Genomic DNA, 23,364 nt, shown 5'->3' with positions numbered 1-23,364 from the left:
CCCCAAGCCAGTATGTAACAGAAAACTTCTCACCCTTGAAGGATTCGAACCCATACAACCAGAGGGGCTCAATGCACCTTAGCGTGTCATTGTTCGAATCCCACGTGTTCTGTGTTCGAATCCTTCAGAGGTGAGGGGTTTTCTGTTGGCTGCATGTGTTTAGTTGTGTACATGTTGTTACAAAACATTAAGTATACCTATACATCCATGAATACACACACACAAGGAGTGTAGGATGAAGGGAGGACAGGTTTTTGTATCAGAGAAGCACAAAGTCGAAGGCATGGGCCTAACCCACAAGTAATGCCACAAGCACACACATTGCCAGGATAACATCAGCGGCACGTGACACGCAGGCCAACGACTTTGTATCTACAAAAATTGTAGACAAAGTAGCCGTCTGAGTTTTATACACAACCTACGTGAGACTACTCTTCAGAATGCAGCTCCGGCATGGAACTCTCACCTGATAAAGCACAAGACAAAACTAGGAAACATAACGACTAATTCCTGAGCGTTGAGAAAAGACTGAGGAAAATAGATACAGCTGAGACAGGAAAATGGAATATATGGAAACTAGAAAAACAAAGTTATAAGCCTCAAAAAGAGGAATGGGATAGACGGAAAAGTAATGTAAGCACAATTTCCATTGCAAATTTGATCAAAAAACGTTGTTAAGAATTGTTTTGAAGCTTGGGGCCAGGAGCTGATGCTCGACTCTCCCAGCACATGTAAGGTGGGTACACCAGCGCTCTCAGCTCTGTTATCCCTCCCACCCAATCTCTTCCACACCCTCCCACCCACTCTCTTCCACACCCGCCCACCCACTCTCTTCCACACCCTCTCACCTACTCTCTTCCACACCCGCCCACCCACTCTCTTCCACACCCGCCCACCCTCTCTCTTCCACACCCTCTCACCTACTCTCTTCCACACCCGCCCACCCTCTCTCTTCCACATCCTCCCACCCACTCTCTTCCACACCCTCCCACCCACTCTCTTCCACACCCTCTCACCCACTCTCTTCCACACCCTCCCACCCTCTCTCTTCCACACCCTCCCACCCACTCTCTTCCACACCCGCACACCCACTCTTCCACACCCTCCCACCCACTCTTTTCCACACCCTACCACCCACTCTCTTCCACACCCTCTCACCGACTCTCTTCCACATCCTCCCACCCACTCTCTTCCACACCCTCCCACCCACTCTCTTCCACACCCGCCCACCCACTCTCTTCCACACCCTCCCACCCACTCTCTTCCACGCCCTCCCACCCACTCTCTTCCACACCCTCCCACCCACTCTCTTCCACACCCTCCCACCCACTCTCTTCCACATCCTCCCACCCACTCTCTTCCACACCCTCCCACCCACTCTCTTCCACACCCTCCCACCCACTCTCTTCCACATCCTCCCACCCACTCTCTTCCACACCCTCCCACCCACTCTCTTCCACACCCTCCCACCCACTCTCTTCCACACCCGCCCACCCACTCTCTTCCACACCCTCCCACCCACTCTCTTCCACAGCCGCCCACCCACTCTCTTCCACACCCTCCCACCCACTCTCTTCCACACCCGCCCACCCACTCTCTTCCACGCCCTCCCACCCACTCTCTTCCACACCCTCCCACCCACTCTCTTCCACACCCTCCCACCCACTCTCTTCCACATCCTCCCACCCACTCTCTTCCACACCCTCCCACCCACTCTCTTCCACACCCTCCCACCCACTCTCTTCCACATCCTCCCACCCACTCTCTTCCACACCCTCCCACCCACTCTCTTCCACACCCGCCCACCCACTCTCTTCCACACCCTCCCACCCACTCTCTTCCACACCCGCCCACCCACTCTCTTCCACACCCGCCCACCCACTCTCTTCCACACCCTCCCACCCACTCTTTTCAACACCCTCCCACCCACTCTTTTCCACACCCTCCCACCGACTCTCTTCCACATCCTCCCACACACTCTCTTCCACACCCTCCCACCCACTCTCTTCCACACCCTCGCTCCCACTCTCTTCAACCAAAATACCTAATCGAGGGATTATACTGATAAATGGCGGATTTAGATCGTGGTCAAATATTAGGATATTTTTAACCTTGATACTCTTGGAATGGATAATTAAAGGAGAGAGAGAGAGAGAGAGAGAGAGAGAGAGAGAGAGAGAGAGAGAGAGAGAGAGAGAGAGAGAGAGAGAGAGAGAGAGAGAGAGAGAGAGAGAGAGAGAGAGAGAGAGAGAGAGAGAATTTTTTTTAAACGTTTTCGCCCAAAAGGAAGATTAAGTCAACTAACCATACATGAGCATCCTGTGGTGCTGCACCCTTCACCTGCATCACTAGGTAGCTTTCTCACATTTTCCCGCACTGCCCCTCACACCTTTCTTTATCCACCTAACACCGTCCCATTCCTCGCCCCCATCCCCCACTCCTCACAAACCATGCAGCGAAACACTGGCTTGCTGAGCGGGTTTAGTGTCCAGTGATTGACTCGACCCTTCTGCCCAACACAAAATATCTCGAAAGGCTGAGGAGGGAGCCTGAAGTGGGGAGAGAGACTTCCTTCCTGATGGAGAAGACGACGTTATCCAGACATCTTTACTCGCCAGCGGTCTTGCTCCCATCACTTTCAGAAGCCCAGCTGTCGCATTTTTCTCTCCCTTACATCATGATTGTGATCTGCTGCGAGGCATCTTCTAATGGAAGGGCGACGCTGCCCAGACGGTCGGCTACTTTCACTACGCTTATCCAGCCTTTGGTGGCGTTTGGTGGCCTCAGAGAAATTCCTGCGACTATAGCCGTCAAGGTTTGTTTTCTTTTATGAAAATGGACTGTGTATTTTTACGAACGAGAATTTTTTTTATCTGCGTGAAATTATTACATAATGCAACCATTATGTATGTTCGGAAGGGTATTTTGGAGCGTGAGTTTATAAAACATAGGAAACGAGCGTCCCGCAAAATGGACCTCATGACCCATTATGCCTGGTACCTATCTATCTCAAATTCCTCTCCCCCACGTATCTATCAAACCTAGTTTTAAAAGCTGGTTAACCCATTTGCCTCAATAATGTTGGCTAGCAACCTACTTCATTCGTCTACCACCCTGTTGCCTAACCAATACTTTCCCATATTCTTCCTGAATAAGAACCTTTCCAGCTTATGGCCACTGTAACAGGCTTTAACCTGATCTGATAGTTTATAAACCTTGTTCATACCCCCAAGCCACTTGAGGACCTTCGATGATGTCTTCCTGTACCTCTCCAGGAACTGCAGAGGGAGCGCTCTTAACCTCTTACAGGGACACCAGGGATAAGTCTGCCTATCTTACGATGAGTTTTCTCGAGGGAGTCAATGTCCACGTTGTAGTACTGTGACCAAACATGGACAGCATAATCTAAATGGACTCACCAGGGCCAAATATAATTGGACTGCGATGTTTGTGCCTTTTTTATGACGATTCTGATGATAAACTCATCACTCTATTGGCTTCGTTACGCGCAGTGATGTACTGCTGATGAATTCTGAGGTCATTGCTAATCACATCCCTCTTCGCAAATCGATTAGTCTAAATCTCCATTATTCATATGGCAAACGGAGCCACTGCATTCTCCCAATGGTAAGACTTTGCTGAGTAACACTTTGTTGAGCTAAATTTGCCACGTTTCTTCTTTCCAGTTTTGCAATGTAATGAGGTCTTCTTGGACTTGCTCAGAGAACCTATCAATTTTAGATTACTATTTGCCTCACTTTTGTGTCATCAGCAAGCTGGCTGTTATTACACTTCGCTCCAAACGGTAATAACTGGTCGTTGACATATATAATGAGCAACAATGACGCCAAAACAGACTCCTGGAACACACTTACCCGCTCCCACCTCACCTCCAATGATGCCACCGCACGTTGCTCATATTTACTCCCTTAACTCTTCAGTCTTCCAGCGATGTGAAGTGCAGTTCATGCAGCATTTACTCGTAACTCATACCTCTTACTTCTGGGACTAGTCTAGTGGTATACCTCTGAACCTTCTTCAGCTTCGTCTTATGCCTGACTGGGTACGAATTCCATGCTGGAGCCGCATACTCCAGGATTGGTCTTACATATGTGGTATACAAGGTTCTGAAAGATTCCTTACACAGGTTCAGTGACCAGCTTCCACATATCCTGTATTCACATACATTCGTATGTATGTATACATATATACATATGTATAAATCTACATATGTATGTATGTATATGAGGCGTATGCAAGGCTGGCTAACATCAGAACTGCCTTCAGATTTGCGTTTCACCTTTGTAAACGCACATTAATGACATTATGTAAAAAGACACATCGAACATTGTTTATGTAGGGCAGACGTAAATCTGTGTATTTATGTATTTAGTAAAGTAAAGTAAATTTTATTCAGGAAAGTACATACATAGTTGATTTACAAACATGATGTTGGATTTATAGATAGAGCTAGTATATACAATACCTAAAGCCACTAGTACGTTTTACTTCAGTATGTAGATTAGATTAGCATTTTATAAGTACTGCAATCATCTTCTGTGGTTGACTGTTAAATAAATCACTGAACTATATGTTTAACAGTTCTCTCACCTTGTCCATGGAGGACAGAAGAAAATGTATATATGCTGATTAGCATTGTAAATGTGTGGCCACGTCTGTGGTAGAAAAAAAACTCCATGATTGGTCTCACATACGTGGTATGCAATGTTCTAAATGATTCCTTTCACAAATTTCTAAAAACTGTTTTTGATGTTACCCAGCCTCGCACATGCTGTTGATGTTATCCTCTTTATGTGGGCTTCAGGAGACTGGTTCGGTGTGAGATCAACTCCCAGATACTTTTCTCTGTCCGTTTTATGGAGGATTTCTTCCCCCATTCGGCACCTTGTGTCTGGCCTCCTGTTCTTTCCACCTAGCTTCATTACTTTACATTTATTTGAGGTGAACTTTAGTAGCCATTTGTTAGACCATTCATTCAGTTTGTCTAGGTCATCTTATAGCCTCTTGCTATCTTACTGTCTTAATCCTCCTCATAATTTTTGTATCATCAACAAACATTGAGAGGAACGAGTCTATTCCCTCTAGGAGATCATTTACATATATCAAAAACAGTATAGGTCCAAGAACTGATCCCTGAGGGACTCCACTGGTGACGCCTCGCCTCGAGATCTCATCCCTCACAGTGACTCGCTGTCTTCTGTTGCTTAGGTACTCCCTTATCCAGTGGAGTACCTTCCCTTTTACTCCTGCCCGCATCTCCAACTTACAAGCCCCATCCACACCTTGTAAGCCTGTGAGTATGTATGTTTGTATGTACAACCTAAGAGTATGTGAGCTTGTGAGTCTGATAGCCCGTGAGTTTGTGAATCTATGAGTCTGGGAGCCTGTGAGTCTTGAGTCTGAGTTTCTAACTAGTATATGATCGATCTAGCGCCTGAACGCCTAAATACACTTGGGATGAACATTACACCATTGGTTTACCTCTACATATGTAACAGATTATTTTATATGGCAGGCAAAACGGATCGGCTGTTTGCTATAATGAGCAATTTTGTTCTGTACATCTCATTGAGTATTGCATCCATTTCGCTCAATTTTCGCATATTTCAAACGTTTCGTGATGCTGGATGACCTTCCCAGAAAGACTTCGGACCATGACTGTTCTCGAGGACCTACATAAATAAATTTCAGACCTGGGCTGTATTCGAGGATCTTCCAAGGTCAGTTTCAGACTAGGGCTGTGCTCCTGGATATTCCTAGGTCAGTTTCGGACCAGAGCTTTACTTGAGGCTCTTTCTGGGTCACTTATGGACTGAAGCTGTATTTGAGGTCCTTCCAAGGTCAGTTTCAGAAAAGAACTAAACTCGAGAACCTTTCTATTTCAGCAGTACACGTTAACCTTCCAAGGCCAGTTTCAGACCAGGGACGTACTCGTAAACATTCCTATGTGATTTCGGAGCAGGTTTGCACTCCTGAACTTCCAAGGTTAATTTCGGACCAAGGCTATACTCGAGGGCATTCGGAACCGAGTCAGTTTCGGAACCTTTCTAGATCAGTTTCGGATCAGGGCTGTATTCGTGAACCTTCAAAGTTCAGTTTCAAACCAGAGCTGTACTGCTGTGACCGAAATATATATATTATATATTATATATATATATATATATATATATATATATATATATATATATATATATAATATATATATATATATATATATATATATATATATATAAATATATATATATATATATATATATATATATATATATATATATATATATATATATATATATATATATATATATATATATATATATGAATATTTAGTTAGAGCTCCCACAGATTATGATGCCTGCAGGAGCAGCAATGGTGCCCTGTATGAAAGGCCTAAGTATGGAGGCCGATATCCTGACCGGATACGACAATATTAGGATGCCGGTATATGTCGAATCCTCTTAAGAGCTTCCGCAGTTATGAGAAGCTGGCGGTAACTTGAACAACGGAAACTAAAAGCCGGAATTGAATTATGGGCAAAGCTGGACCCGAATGGTGCGAGTGTCTTAAATTTAGGATGGCCAGAGTGGATGTCATACAAGTGAGGAGAAACAGCCCTGGCCACGGGTGACATCTTCCTGCTGGAGAACCGTATACCTTCCACCGTACCGGGCTGATGTATGTGGAACTTGCGCAGAGTTATCGTCAGCGGTATGTGTGCGCTGTTATGAGGTGACCAGCACTGGATCAATAATTTGAGAGAGAGCCGGGTGTCTCCGGAGACTAGGATTGTGTAGGGACTAGTGGGGAGGCCGGCCAGTGATTAAGGTAATTAACACACCGGGTGGTGTGGGAGTTTAAATGCAAATACACGAGAATATATAATGCATCATCAAGTAGTGTTTAAACTCACGCTAATCTTGGGTGTGTTCCCATGACTGGACGTTGGACTCTACCGAGGTCTGGTGTCTTTATTTTTTTTTTTTTTTTTTTTGAGATATATACAAGAGTTGTTACATTCTTGTATAGCCACTAGTACGCGTAGCGTTTCGGGCAAGTCCCTGGAATACGATCCCCGCCGCGAAGGATCGTTGTTACAACCAAGTACACATTTTACTGTTGAGTTAAACAGAGGCTACAGTTAAGGATTTGCGCCCAGTAAATCCTCCCCGGCCAGGATACGAACCAATGACAAAGCGTTCGCGGAACGCCAGGCGAGTGTCTTACCATTACACCACGGAGACTTTACCTCAGTCATGATATACCATGTTCGGGAAATTTGAAACATATGAAGGATATGCTACACATATGATAGACCTCGTCAACCTTCCTGTAGATCAGTCTCGAACCAGGGCTGTACTCGTGAACCTTCCTAGGTCAGCTTCACATCAGAGCTGTACTCGTGAACCTTCCTAGGTCAGCTTCACATCAAGGCTGTACTCGTGAACCTTCCTAGGTCAGCTTCACATCAAGGCTGTACTCGTGAACCTTCCTAGGTCAGCTTCACATCAAGGCTGTACTCGTGAACCTTCCTAGGTCAGCTTCACATCAGGGCTGTGCTCGTGAACCTTCCTAGGTCAGCTTCACATCAAGGCTGTACTCGTGAACCTTGCTAGGTCAGCTTCATATCAGGGCTGTACTCGTGAACCTTAATCTAGATTCAGTTTTAGGCCTAGACTTTACTTGTGAACCTTCCAAGATCAGGTACCAAAAAGAGTTTTACTCGTGAGGCCTACAAGAATAATTTAGAACCAGGGCTGAGCTCATGAACACTTTTAGGAAAGTTTCGGACCAGAACTGTACTCGTGAACCTTCCTACGTCAGGTTCAGAGCACACATGCACTCGATGACCTTTCTTGGACAGTTTTGGACCAGGGATGTATTTGTAAGCCTTCCTAGGTCAGTTTCGGACTAGGGCTATGCTCGTGAGCATTTCTTGGCCACTTTCGAACCAACGTTAAACTTGTGAACTTTCCCAGATCAGTTTCGGACCAGAGTTGTACTTGTGGACCTTTCAAGATAAGTCTGGGACCAAGGATGTACTAGAGGATCTTCCGAGGTCTTGTGTCAGACCTGAACATTTCAGAACATCAATTTTGTTCATCAAAGATCTGGAGACTTTCCCGGATTCATTCATTCACTTCATTCATTTCCGGCGTCATTCACTTCATGTCTTGGAATGTGGATACGTTTTTGAGATGACGGAGGACCATTCCACTGTTACTTTTAGTTGTTTCTAAGGTCAACTTGCAATTGACTTTGTAAACAACTTTGCATGTAAACTGCAAAGTTGACGGTAAATAGCAATTTACCATCAATAAACGTGAAGATGATAAGTCAAACTTAGTTATGGAGCTCTATAATGTCCCAGCATTTCCATACCTGATCATCTGAACATTTCCATACCTGATCATCTGAACATTTCCATACCTGATTGTCCGAATATTTGCGTATGTAACCAGCAACTTTATGTTGCATTTTCATGTGTGTGTGTGTGTGTGTGTACTCACCTATTTGCGCTTGCGGGGGTTGAGCTCTGGCTCTTTGGTCCCGCCTCTCAACCGTCAATCAACTGATGTACAGATTCCTGAGCCTACTGGGCTCTATCATATCTACATTTGAAACTGTGTATGGAGTCAGCCTCCACCACATCACTTCCTAATGCATTCCATTTGTCAACCACTCTGACACAAAAAAAGTTCTTTCTAATATCTCTGTGGCTCATTTGGACAAACAATTTCCACCTGTGTCCCCTGGTGCGTGTGCCCCTTGTGTTAAATAGCCTGTCCTTATCTACCCTATCACTTTTTATTTGAGAATCTTGTATGTGGTGATCATGTCCCCCCTAACTCTTCTGTCTTCAAGCGACGTGAGGTTTAATTTCCGTAGTCTATCCTCGTAGCTCATACCTCTCAGCCCGGGTACTAGTCTGGTGGCAAACCTTTCAACTTTTTCCAGTTTGGCCTTATGCTTGACTAGATATGGACTCCATGCTGGGGCTGCATACTCCAGGATTGGTCTGACATAGGTGGTATATAAAGTTCTGAATGATTCTTTGCACAAGTGTCTAAATGCCGTTCTTATGTTAGCCAACCTGGCATGTGCTGCTGATGTTATCTTCTTGATATGGGCTTCAGGGGACATGTCTGGCGTGATATCAAGCCCCAAGTCTTTTCTTTAACTCTTGAAGAATTTCATCTCCCAAATGATACCTTGTAACTGGCCTCCTGCTCCCTACACCTATCTTCATTACATTACATTTGCTTGGGTTAAACTTTAACAACCATTTGTTCGACCATTCCTTTAGTTTGTCTAGGTCTTCTTGAAGCCTCAAGCAGCCCTCCTCTGTCTTAATCCTTTTCATAATTTTGGCATCGTCAGCAAACATTGAGAGGAATGAGTCTATACCCTCTGGGAGATCATTTACGTATATCAAAAACAGGATAGGACCGAGTACAGAGCCCTCTGGGACTCCACTGGTGACTTCACGCCATTCTGAGATCTCACCCCTCACTGTAACTCTTTGCTTCCTATTGCTTAGGTATTCCCTTATCCACTGGAACACTTTACCAAGTTACTCCTGCCTGTCTCTTCAACCTCTTATAGGGGACTGAATCAAAGGCTTCTCCGACAGTCCAAAAAAATGCAGTCCACCCAGCCTTCTCTTTCTTGCTTAATCTTTGTCACCTGATCGTAGAATTCTATTAAGCCAGTAAGGCAAGATTTACCTTCCCTGAACCCATGTTGGCGATTTGTCACGAAGTCCCTTCTCTCCAGATGTGTTACTAGATTTTTTCTCACGATCTTCTCCAACACTTTGCATGGTATACAAGTCAAGGACACTGGCCTGTAGTTCAGTGCCTCTTGTCTGTCACCCTTTTTGTATATTGGGACCACATTAGCCGCCTTCCATATTTCTGGTAGGTCTCCCGTCTCCAGTGACCTACTATACACTATGGAGAGTGGCAAGCAGAGTGTCTCTGCACACTCTTTCAATACCCATGGTGAGATCCCGTCTGGACCAACAGCCTTTCTCACATCCAGATCCAACAGGTGTCTCTTGACCTCATCTCTCGTAATTTCGAACCCTTCCAAGGCCGCCTGGTTTACTGCCCCTCTCCTAGCGCAGTGATCTCACCATGTTCTATTGTGAAGACCTCCTGGAACTTCTTCTTGAGTTCCTCGTACACTTCTTTGTCATTCTCTATATTCATGTCCTCGCCTGTTCTAAGTTTCATTACCTATTCCTTCTCTGTTGTTTTCCTCCTGACGTGACTGTGGAGTAGCTTTGGATCGGCCTTGGCTTTGCTTGCTATATCATTTTCATAATTTTTCTCTGCTTCCCTTCTCACACTAACATACTCATTCCTGGTTCTCTGGTATCTCTCTCTGCTTTCTCCACGCCATTTTGTTCAGTATCTTTGCTTCCATACATGTCCTGTTAAACCATGGAGTCTTCTTTTGCTTCTCAGATTTTTCCCTTTGAGCCGGGATAAACCTGTTTACTGCCTCCTGACACTTTTGGGTGACATAGTCCATCATGTCTTGTACCGACTTAGCTCTGAGGTCCCATGGTATATCCTTTAGGAAATTTCTCATCCCCTCATAATTCCCCTTTCGGTATGCCAGCCTTTTGTTTTCTAGTTCTTTTTTAGGGAAGATAAGTCCTAGCTATACCGAGTATTCTAAGATTAATACACTGTGATCACTCATTCCCATGGGTGCTTCCATCTTAACCTCCCTCATATCCCACTCATTAAGGGTAAATATCAGATCAAGCATAGCTGGTTCATCCTCCCCTCTCATTCTTGTCGGTCCCTTGATATGCTAGCTTAGAAAGTTTCTTCTTGCCGCGTCTAGCAGCTTAGCTCTCCATGTATCTGGTCCTCCATGCGTCCCCTGTTCTCCCAATCAATCTTCCCGTGGTTGAAATCCCCCATGATTAGAAGTCCTGATCCATTCCTACTAGCGAGAGACGCTGTTCTCTCTATTATGTTAATGGTGGCCATGTGGTTTCTATCATATTCCTGTCTGGGTCTTCTGTCATTTGGTGGTGGGTTATATATGACTGCGACTACAATTTGTGTGTGTGTGTGTGTGTGTGTGTGTGTGTGTGTGTGTGTGTGTGTGTGTGTGTGTGTGTGTGTGTGTGTGTGTGTGTACACACCTATTTGTGCCTGCTGGATCGTGCACTGACTCTTGAATCCCGCCTTTCTAGCCATCAGTTGTTTACAGCAATGACTCCTGTCCCATTTCCCTACCATATCTAGTTATAAAATTATGAATAGTATTTGCTTCCACAACCTGCTCCTACGACTGGTCTCACGTAGGCAGTGTAAAGCGCCCTAAATGCCTCCTCACTTAGGTTTCTGAATGAAGTTCTAACTTTTCCCAGTGTAGAGTACGCAGCTGTCGTTATCCTATTTATATGTGACTCGGGAGTTAGATTAGGTATTATGTCCACTCCCAGGTCTCTTTCTCGAATCGTCGCAGGCGGGCAGTTCCCCTTCATTGTGTACTGTCCCTTTGGTCTCCTATCACCTGATCCCATTTCCATCACTTTACATTTGTTCGTGTTGAACTCGAACTTTACATGTGTGTGTGTGTGTGTATTCTCCTAGTTGTGTTTGCAGGGGTTGTGCTCTGGCTCTTTGGTCCCGCCTCTTAACTGTCAATCAACTGGTGTACAGATTCCTGAGCCTATTAGGCTCTTATCACATCTATATTTGAAACTGTGTGTGTGTACTCACCTAGTTGTGCTTGCGAGGGTTGAGCTCTGGCTCTTTGGTCCCGCCTCTCAACCGTCAATCAACAGGGTGTGTGTGTGTGTGTGTGTGTGTGTGTGTGTGTGTGTGTGTGTGTGTGTGTGTGTGTGTGTGTGTGTGTGTGTGTGTGTGTGTTTGATTGTTCGTGGTTTTCCTTGCAAATGATTGCTAGATCCATTTTTCCTACAAAAATGAAAATTCTGTGCATTTACCAGCAACATCACAAAATATATTACACTTTAGAACAAGAAAATAAGAATCTTAGACACTGACATTTCCCATTTAAAGGAAGTAATTTCCCACTTTGAAGAGTGTGAGGGGTTTTGTTTGGTGTTCTTACGCAGGTCCTCATGACTTACTCTGCTCGGGAATAATTCGTTTTATTATATATGTTCATAATTTTAACATTTTGTTTAGAATGTTCTGAAAATAAATTTTAGGATGTGTTATATATGTGGTTGATTATTAATGCATCTTTCTCTGTCTCTCTTTCTCATTTATTTTCTATCTTTCTCATTCTTTTTCTGGGTGTTTCTCCATCTGTCTGTCTGTCTGTCTGTCTGTCTCTCTCTCTCTCTCTCTCTCTCTCTCTCTCTCTCTCTCTCTCTCTCTCTCTCTCTCTCTCCCAATCAATTTATCTCAGTCCATCTCAATTTATTGATCTACCTCTACCTGTCTGTTTCTGGCGCCCGCGGAGCAGGAAGCCCCAGGCCGGGGGAGTCACCGTGTGTGGGCGTGGGCGGAGGGACACCATGGGCGTGGCAAGCGGTCTACACTGTTGTTATTGATGCAGGAGCCACAGCCACCCGCGCCCACGTCTTCTCCTTCCTCAGGTGTTGTATAGGTGAGTCTCCCCTCTCTCTCTTGTTCAGGTGAGTCTCCCCTCTGTCTTGTTCAGGTGAGTCTCCTCTGTTATGTTCAGGTGAGTCTCCCCTCTGTCTTGTTCAGGTGAGTCTCCCCTCTGTCTTGTTCAGGTGAGTCTCCTCTGTTATGTTCAGGTGAGTCTCCCCTCTCTCTTGTTCAGGTGAGTCTCCTCTGTTATGTTCAGGTGAGTCTCCCCTCTCTCTCTTGTTCAGGTGAGTCTCCCCTCTGTCTTGTTCAGGTGAGTCTCCTCTGTTATGTTCAGGTGAGTCTCCCCTCTGTCTTGTTCAGGTGAGTCTCCCCTCTCTCTCTTGTTCAGGTGAGTCTCCCCTCTGTGATGTCTATCGGGGACTATCTGGGAAATCCAGGGCCTCCTCGACTGTGTATGTGTGTGTGTTTGTGTGTGTGTGTGTGTGTGTGTGTGTGTGTGTGTGTGTGTGTGTGTGTGTGTGTGTGTGTGTGTGTGTGTGTGTGTGTGTGTGTGTGTGTGTGTGTGTGTGTGTGTGTGTGTGTGTGTGTGTGTGTGTGTGTGTGTGTGTGTGTGTGTGTGTGTGTGTGTGTGTGTGTGTGTAATTACCTTAGTGTAGTTACAGGATGAGAGCTACGCTCGTGGTGTCCCGTCTTCCCAGTACTCTTTGTCGTGTAACGCTTTGAAACTGCTGACGGGTTTGGCCTCCACCACCTTCTCACTTAGCTTGTTCCAACCGTCTACATTGTTTGCAAAAGAAAAACTCTGTAATATTTTTCGGCACCTGTGTTTCCTGAACTTGAATCTGTATCCTCTCGTTCTAGAAGTTGCTGGTTTAAGGAATTCCTCTTTGTTAATTTGGTAGACTCTTGCTGCTATTTTGTAATTGGTGATCATATAACCTCTTTTTCTTCTATTGTCTAAATTTGTCATATGTAACGCCTCTAGTCTCTCCTCGTAACTCCTGTTTTTCAGTTCCGGAAGCCATCCTGTAGCATGCTGTTGCACCTTTTCCAGTTTATGTGCTTCTTGAGAGTTGGCCACCATACAACTGCTGCATATTCCACTTTTAGTCTCACAAAAGTCATGAACAGTTTCTTTAGTATTTCACCATCAATATAATTAAAAGCAAGTGTGAAGTTGGAAAGCGACGCATGCGCTCCTCTCACAATGTTCTTTATGTGTTCCTCTGGCGACAGCTTACTATCCTAAACCACCCCAGGTCTCCTTCTTTATTACAGTTCTGTAATGTTTCCACATAATTTATAAGTTGTGTGTGGTATATTTTCTCTGATTCCACATTCCATAACATGGCATTTATTCACATTGAATTCCATTTGCCACTTGACGCTCCAAGCACTTATTTTATCTAGATCAGCTTCAAGGGCATCACAATCGTCTGTCTTCCACAGTATCTTAGCATCATCCACAAACATGTTCATATAATTCTGTATTCCTTCTGGTAGATGGTTTATGTAGACGATGAACATTACTGGTGCAAGAACTGAGCCCTGTGGTACTCCCCCCTAGTAACACTCCTCCAGTCAGATACATTGTCTCTGATTACTGCCCTCATCTGTCTGTCAGTTAGAAAATTTTTCATCCATGTCATCAGTCTCCCTGTCACCCCTCCAGGATGTTTCGGTTTTCAAAACAGCCTCTTGTGTGGGACTATGTCAAAAGCCTTTTTTTTTTTAGGTCCAGATAGACACAGTTAACCCAACCACCTCTTTCCTGTATTATATCTGTGGCTCTGTCATAAAAACTAAGTAGATTTCTTACACAAGATCTTGTTCGTAAACCATACTGTCTGTTATTATGTTATTACTTTCCAGGTGTTTAACCATTTGGCTTTAAAAATTTTGTCTAGTGTTTTGACTACCAATTTGTTAATGATATGGATCTCTTATTTAGAGGGTCTTCTCTGTTACCATTTTTTTACTATGGTACAAACACAGACAAAGATTGGAACTATGTTTGCCTTTGTTCAAATATCTGCTAAGATTCCTGTGTACAAAGCTGTCTGGAATATCAGTTGAAGTGGAATGAATAGCTCAGTTGCACATTCTCTCAGCACCCAAGGTGAAACTCCATCTGGTCCAACTGCGTTATTTCTTCCTAGCCCATAGAGTAAATTTTCCAATTTGTCTTGAGACACCTATATGTACTTTATAGTGTTTTATGGAATAGGCACTGTGTCTGGTTCTCTGAAAACCTCAGTTCGCACAAACACACTTTAGAACTGTTTATTTAGATTTCACACATTTCTTTTTCATTCTCGGTGAACCTGTTCCCCCATTCTCAATCTCTGAATTTTATATTTTACATGTAGACTGCTTTTAATGAATTTATAGAAAAAACTGAATCTGTTTTACATTTGTCCGGTATACCTTTATCATAGTTCCCCTCTGACTCTCCTCACTGCTGTGAATTGTTTTCTTGCTTAATTGTAGTGCTGGTATGTTTAAGGGCTTCTTCCTATGTTGTACCCATTTTCTTGTCTTTTCATCTCTCGGTGTGTGTACCCACCTATTTGTACTTACCTATTTGTGCCTGCGGGATCGAACATTGGCTCATAGATCCCGCCTTTCTAGCCGCCAGTTGATTAAAGCAATGACTCCTTTCCTACTTCCCTATCATATCTAGTTTTAAAACTATGAATAGTGTTTGCTTTCACAATGTGTTCCACCTTATTTAGTTAACTTCATTTTCCCGTTACTCTCACGCCAAAAGAAAACTTTATAACATCTTTATGACTCATCTCAGAATTCAGCTTCAACTCATGTCCTGTTGTTCTGTTAGTATTCAGTGTGAACATTTCGTCTATTTCCACTTTGCAAATCCCCCTAAGTATTATAAATCACTAGCTTTAGTTGCCCTTGGGAGGTGATGATTTTTGGGGGGTTTAAATACCCCGAAATTACCATCTTTTTTAAGGGTCTGAGTTTGGTGCAGTGGGTTAAAGGCGTACCTGCTATTCCAGTTGCTGTGAGGCTTCTGTGCTGGCTAGGGTTCGAGTCTCCTGATGGGAAAGTGTTCTAAAGTTGTATATATATATATTATACATACATACATACATATATATATATATATATATCTATATATATATATATATATATATATATATATATATATATATATATATATATATATATATATGTTGAATAGCATACATATTGCTAATATGTAGGCTATTTTAAGGAGGCCTGGTCGACGACCGGGCCGCGGGGACGCTAAGCCCCGGAAGCACCTCAAGGTAACCATCATATCTCCCCGCCCCTTCCTTTTTTCTAGCATCGTCAGATTCAGTTCCTTCAGTCGCTCTTCATATCTCATCCCTCGCAACTCTGGGACGAGCCTCGTCAGAAATTTCAGAACCTTTTCCAGTTTCCTAATGTGCTTCTTCAGGAGTGGGCTCACAGATGAGGCTGCATACTCAAAGAATAGTCTCACGTAGGCAGTGTAAGCTGGCACTCTAAGTGCCTCCTTACTTAGGTTTCTGAATGACGTTTTAACTTTTGAAAGCGTAGAGCACGTTGCTGTCAATATCTTATTTATATGTGCCTCAAGAGTTAGATATGGTATTACGTCTACTCCCAGGTATCTTTCTCGAATCGTCTCAGGTAGGTAGCTTCCCTTCATTGTGTACTGTCCCTTTGGTATCCTATTACCTAGGCCCATTTCCATAACTTTACACTTGGTCTTGTTAAACTCCAGTAGCCATTTCCCTGACCATCTCTGCAACTTGTTCAAGTCCTCCTGGACGATCCTTCAATCCTCATCTGGCACAACTAATCTCATTAACTTCGTGTCATTCGCGAACATCGACATATAGGACTCTACTCCTGTTAACATGTCATTAACGTATATTAGAAAAAGAACTGGTCCCAGCACCGATCCTTGAGGTACTCCACTCGTTACAGCTCGCCAGTCTGACGTCTCGCCCCTTTCTGTTACTCTTTGGCAGAAGAGTAACACTTTCACTGTTAAGTAGTGAAAGCACTTGGCACTTTCCTGTTAAGTAGTTCCTTATCCATGCTAGGGCCTTTCCTCCCACCCCCGCCTGCCTCTCGAGTTTGAATAGCAGTCTCATGTGCGATACTGTATCAAAGGCTTTTTGGCAGTCCAGAAATATGCAGTCTGGATATTTGAAGTCTATCTGGCTAATGTCTGGTTAGTTATTTGATCTAACCTTCTGGCCAGAAGGTTAGATCTGGCAATCTAACCTTCTCTGTCCTGTCTTATCCTCGTTATTTTATCATAGAATTCCAAAAGGTTTATTAGGCACGATTTCCCTTTCCAGAACTCATGTTGATGTTTGTTCACAAACCTAACGTTCTCCAGGTGTGCAACACATATTCCAGGTGTGTGTGTGAGTGTGTGTGTGGGTGCATGTGCGTGTGCGTTTGAGTGTCTGGAATTTATTTACCGTTCTTCGAGTTTTTTGTTAATTTAATATTTAATCTATCTCTCCTTTACATGCCGTTATCATCAATGACTGCCATGGAACCTCCCGTGACCCCGTGTGACCCCGCTGCTGCTGCTGCTCCTCCCACAGACAACACTTTCCTGCTGCAGAAAGAAGACTACTTTCAAGAGGACGACAGTCTTCTGCACTACGTCCACGCCCCCCATCAGGTGGGTCCCGGGACACTGGTGTGGATAAGAGAGAGAGAGAGAGAGAGAGAGAGAGAGAGAGAGAGAGAGAGAGAGAGAGAGAGAGAGAGAGAGAGAGAGAGAGAGAGAGAGAGAGAGAGAGAGAGAGAGAGAGAGAGACAACACCATATAACAGACCATACAACATGATCTGTTATACAAACCATGTTGTATGATCCTCCAACACACAATTAAATCTTAAGAGCTTGATATATCTATGAGAATATACTGAAACTGTACGATGGGGCTGTGCCTGAGGAGTTCAGGAACGCGGGTTCGATCCCATGGCAGGGCTTCAATATATTCACATTCCCCATCACGTGGTATAATTGAGAGAGCACTGACCCAACCCGTCCACATCTGGCCAGCCCGTTTGCTTGAATTGCCAATCTGTAAACAAATCCATCTGCCTAACCTTAGCCGGTAACGTGTGAATCCAAGCAACTCATGTAAAAGATACCTAGAACACTTGTTATGTAGGAAGACGTAAGTCTGTATATTTATGTATTTAAGTATGTAGACCCATTAGTGTTTAGATTAGCACTATAAAAACCTACAGTGGTTCATTGAACAACAAATCCTAAATGTGTAGGCTTTTTCTACCACAGTCTGTAGTAGAAAAAACAACTCATTTAACCTGACGAATCCAATGCATATAACATCTCGAAAAATTCCAATACTACGCACAGGAAAGGTAAGGCTTAGTTGCGGCCTTTATCAGGCTCTCTACTAAATGAGCATTACAAAAGGTACACTTTTTTGGGGGTGCAACAGCCCAGAGCTTGTACATTCCATACACATTCGGTATGCATTCTATATACACAGGCAGCACTGCTTGGCGACGACTCCTTGTCCAATCAGCGGGCTCGCGTGACGTCATCCAGTTATGGCAGCCCTGTTTGTCCCGTTAATGTGTTTACAGAAGAAAGAACCCTAAAATAATCGTAAAAGCTAAGAGGAGGACTCAACGAAAGGAAAACTAATATATATATATATATATATATATATATATATATATATATATATATATATATATATATATATATATATATTATATATATATAATCACCTGAGATAACATGGACATACAAAACTTGTCGGTAGCACAAATCATTAAAGACTAAAAGTGATGTGCAAAGTGATTAGGTGACAACACAACTGACAACTCCCGAAGATAAAGGTAAATCTAAGGGGAAACAGTCACACACACACACACACACACACACACACACACACACACACACACACACACACACACACACACACAATCCAATCCTACCTACAAAATTCTCAGAGGCATTGACATGGTAGATAAAGATAAACTGTTTAACACGGGTGGTACGCGAAAACGGGGACACACATGGAAACTGAGTACCCAAATGAGCCACAGGGACGTTAGAAAGAACTTTTTCAGTGTCAGAGTAGTTAACAGAAGGAATGCATTAGGCAGTGATGTGGTGGAGGCTGACTACATACACAGTTTTAAATGTAGATATGATAGAGCCCAGTAGGCTCAGGAAACTGCACACCAATTGATTGACAGTTGAAAGGCGGGACCAAAAAGCCAAAGCTCAACCCCAGCAAGCACAAATAGGTGAGTATACACACACACACACACACCTATGTCAGACCAATCCTGGAGTATGCAGCCCCAGCATGGAGTGTCCATATCGAGTCAAGCATACGACTAAACTGAAAAAGGTTCAAAGGTTTGCCACCAGACTAGTACCCGAACTGAGGGGTATAAGCTATGAAGAGAGATTACTGGAATTAAACTTCCCGTCGTTGGAAGACAGAAGAGTTATGGGGGACATGATCATCACATATAAGATTCTCAAACGAATTGATAGGGTAGATAAAGACAGGCTATTTAACACAAGGGGCACACGCACAAGGGGACACAGGTGGAAACTGAGTGCCCAAATGAGCCACAGAGATATTAGAAAGAACTTTTTTAGTGTCAGAGTGGTTGACAAATGGAATGCATTAGGAAGTGATGTGGTGGAGGCTGACTCCATACACAGTTTCAAGTGTTGATATGATAGAGCCCAATAGGCTCAGGAACCTGTACATCAGTTGATTGACGGTTGAGAGGCGAGACTAGAGCCAAAGCTCAACCCTCGCAAGCACAACTAGGTGAGTACACACACATATACTGGTTTTCCCGTCAAATAAAACTATAAAACACAGCTGAGATATCAACAAACACGTCACATGTCAAGACAACTTCAGAAACCTTTAGCAAGAAAACATAACGAGACGGAGGACGTCTTCGAGACAGAAAGTGCATGTGGGCAGACAGACAGACAGACAGAGAGAGAGAGAGAGAGAGAGCGAGAGAGAGAGAGAGAGAGAGAGAGAGAGAGAGAGAGAGAGAGAGAGAGAGAGAGAGAGAGAGAGAGAGAGAGAGAGAGAGAGAGAGAGAGAGAGAGAGCCATGTATTCAGAATTAATGAAAATATATTACAAGGGAAAAAAGGGCCGAGTTGAAAATAAAGAAGAACAAATAAGAAATGTTGCCTACTAAAGAAGGAAGGAAAAAGAACATAAGACGAGAACTGCGAAGCAAATAATTTAAGTACAAATAGTGGAGCCTTTTCCAGAGACCCATAGTGAGAGTGACAGACCCATAGTGAGTGACAGAGACCCATAGTGAGAGTGACAGACCCATAGTGAGTGACAGAGACCCATAGTGAGAGTGACAGACCCATAGTGAGTGACAGAGACCCATAGTGAGAGTGACAGACCCATAGTGAGAGACAGAGACCCATACTGAGAGTGACAGACCCATAGTGAGTGACAGAGACCCATAGTGAGAGTGACAGACCCATAGTGAGTGACAGACCCCATAGTGAGAGTGACAGACCCATAGTGAGAGTGACAAGAGACCCATAGTGAGAGTGACAGACCCCATAGTGAGAGTGACAGACCCATAGTGAGAGTGACAAACCCATAGTGAGTGACAGAGACCCATAGTGAAAGTGACAGACCCATAGTGAGTGACAGAGACCCATAGTGAGAGTGACAGACCCATAGTGAGTGACAGAGACCCATAGTGAGAGTGACAGACCCATAGTGAGTGACAGAGACCCATAGTGAGAGTGACAGACCCATAGTGAGAGTGACAGACCCCATAGTGAGAGTGACAAGAGACCCATAGTGAGAGTGACAGACCCATAGTGAGTGACAGACCCATAGTGAGAGTGACAGACCCATAGTGAGTGACAGAGACCCATAGTGAGAGTGACAGACCCATAGTGAGTGACAGAGACCCATAGTGAGAGTGACAGAGACCCATAGTGAGTGACAGACCCCATAGTGAGAGTGACAAGAGACCCATAGTGAGAGTGACAGACCCATAGTGAGAGTGACAGACCCATAGTGAGTGACAGACCCATAGTGAGTGACAGAGACCCATAGTGAGAGTGACAGACCCATAGTGAGTGACAGAGACCCATAGTGAGAGTGACAGACCCATAGTGAGTGACAGAGACCCATAGTGAGAGTGACAGACCCATAGTGAGAGTGACAGACCCCATAGTGAGTGACAAGAGACCCATAGTGAGAGTGACAGACCCATAGTGAGTGACAGACCCATAGTGAGAGTGACAGACCCATAGTGAGTGACAGAGACCCATAGTGAGAGTGACAGACCCATAGTGAGTGACAGACCCATAGTGAGAGTGACAGACCCATAGTGAGAGTGACAGACCCCATAGTGAGAGTGACAAGAGACCCATAGTGAGAGTGACAGACCCATAGTGAGAGTGACAGACCCATAGTGAGTGACAGACCCATAAGTGAGAGTGACAGACCCATAGTGAGAGTGACAGACCCCATAGTGAGAGTGACAGACCCCATAGTGAGAGTGACAGACCCATAGTGAGAGTGACAAGAGACCCCATAGTGAGAGTGACAGACCCATAGTGAGAGTGACAGACCCATAGTGAGAGTGACAGACCCATAGTGAGAGTGACAGACCCCATAGTGAGTGTGACGAGACCCCATAGTGAGAGTGACAGACCCATAGTGAGAGTGACAGACCCCATAGTGAGAGTGACAGACCCATAGTGAGAGTGACAAGAGACCCCATAGTGAGAGTGACAGACCCATAGTGAGAGTGACAGACCCATAGTGAGAGTGACAGACCCATAGTGAGAGTGACAGACCCATAGTGAGAGTGACAAGAGACCCATAGTGAGAGTGACAAGAGACCCATAGTGAGAGTGACAGACCCATAGCGAGAGTGACAAGAGACCCATAGTGAGAGTGACAGACCCATAGTGAGAGTGACAGACCCATAGTGAGAGTGACAGACCCATAGTGAGAGTGACAGACCCATAGTGAGAGTGACAGACCCATAGTGAGAGTGACAGACCCATAGTGAGAGTGACAGACCCATAGTGAGAGTGACAGACCCATAGTGAGAGTGACAGACCCATAGTGAGAGTGACAGACCCATAGTGAGAGTGACAGACCCATAGTGAGAGTGACAGACCCCATAGTAAGAGTGACAGACCCATAGTGAGAGTGACAGACCCATAGTGAGAGTGACAGACCCATAGTGAGAGTGACAGACCCATAGTGAGAGTGACAGACCCATAGTGAGAGTGACAGGAGACCCATAGTGAGAGTGACAGACCCATAGTGAGTGACAGACCCCATAGTGAGAGTGACAGACCCCATAGTGAGAGTGACAGACCCATAGTGAGAGTGACAGACCCATAGTGAGAGTGACAGACCCCATAGTGAGAGTGACAGACCCATAGTGAGTGACAAGAGACCCATAGTGAGAGTGACAGACCCATAGTGAGAGTGACAGACCCATAGTGAGAGTGACAGACCCATAGTGAGAGTGACAGATCCATAGTGAGAGTGACAGACCCCATAGTGAGTGACAGACCTATAGTGAGTGACAAACCCATAGTGAGAGTGACAGACCCCATAGTGAGAGTGACAGACCCATAGTGAGAGTGACAGACCCCATAGTGAGAGTGACAGACCCATAGTAAAAGTGACAGACCCCATAGTGAGAGTGACAAGAGACCCCATAATGAGAGTGACAGACCCCATAGTGAGAGTGACAGACCCCATAGTGAGAGTGACAAGAGACCCATAGTGAGAGTGACAGACCCCATAGTGAGAGTGACAGACCCCATAGTGAGAGTGACAAGAGACCCCATAGTGAGAGTGACAGACCCCATAGTGAGAGTGACAGACCCCATAGTGAGAGTGACAAGAGACCCATAGTGAGAGTGACAGACCCCATAGTGAGAGTGACAGACCCCATAGTGAGAGTGACAAGAGACCCCATAGTGAGAGTGACAGACCCCATAGTGAGAGTGACAGACCTCATAGTGAGAGTGACAGACCCCATAGTGAGAGTGACAAGAGACCCCATAGTGAGAGTGACAGACCCCATAGTGAGAGTGACAAGAGACCCCATAGTGAGAGTGACAGACCCCATAGTGAGAGTGACAGACCCCATAGTGAGAGTGACAAGAGACCCCATAGTGAGAGTGACAGACCCCATAGTGAGAGTGACAAGAGACCCCATAGTGAGAGTGACAGATCCCATAGTGAGAGTGACAGACCCCATAGTGAGAGTGACAAGAGACCCCATAGTGAGAGTGACAGACCTCATAGTGAGAGTGACAAGAGACCCCATAGTGAGAGTGACAGACCCCATAGTGAGAGTGACAAGAGACCCCATAGTGAGAGTGACAGACCCCATAGTGAGAGTGACAGACCCCATAGTGAGAGTGACAGACCCCATAGTGAGAGTGACAGACCCCATAGTGAGAGTGACAGACCCCATAGTGAGAGTGACAGACCCCATAGTGAGAGTGACAGACCCCATAGTGAGTGACAAGAGACCCCATAGTGAGAGTGACAGACCCCATAGTGAGTGACAGACCCCATAGTGAGAGTGACAAGAGACCCCATAGTGAGAGTGACAAGAGACCCCATAGTGAGAGTGACAGACCCCATAGTGAGAGTGACAGACCCCATAGTGAGAGTGACAGACCCCATAGTGAGAGTGACAGACCCCATAGTGAGAGTGACAGACCCCATAGTGAGAGTGACAGACCCCATAGTG

The 23,364-nt window shown here is 44.8% G+C and overlaps 1 protein-coding gene across 1 annotated transcript in view; it reads left to right on the top strand.

Moving 5' to 3' along the window:
• LOC123765384 (uncharacterized) overlaps nucleotides 1–23,364 on the top strand; it is a 473,535-nt gene that overhangs the window by 385,801 nt on the left and 64,370 nt on the right. Inside the window, exons 4-5 of the mRNA XM_069335483.1 lie at nucleotides 12,481–12,624; nucleotides 17,168–17,247. Coding sequence (XP_069191584.1) covers nucleotides 12,481–12,624; nucleotides 17,168–17,247 — 224 coding nt within the window. The remainder of the gene's footprint in view (nucleotides 1–12,480; nucleotides 12,625–17,167; nucleotides 17,248–23,364) is intronic.

The sequence above is a fragment of the Procambarus clarkii genome, chromosome 33 (assembly GCF_040958095.1).
Source record: "Procambarus clarkii isolate CNS0578487 chromosome 33, FALCON_Pclarkii_2.0, whole genome shotgun sequence".
Taxonomy (NCBI): Eukaryota; Metazoa; Arthropoda; class Malacostraca; order Decapoda; family Cambaridae; genus Procambarus; species Procambarus clarkii.
Note: the sequence above shows the minus strand (reverse complement) of the source record. Positions and strands in the feature narration are given on the sequence as shown.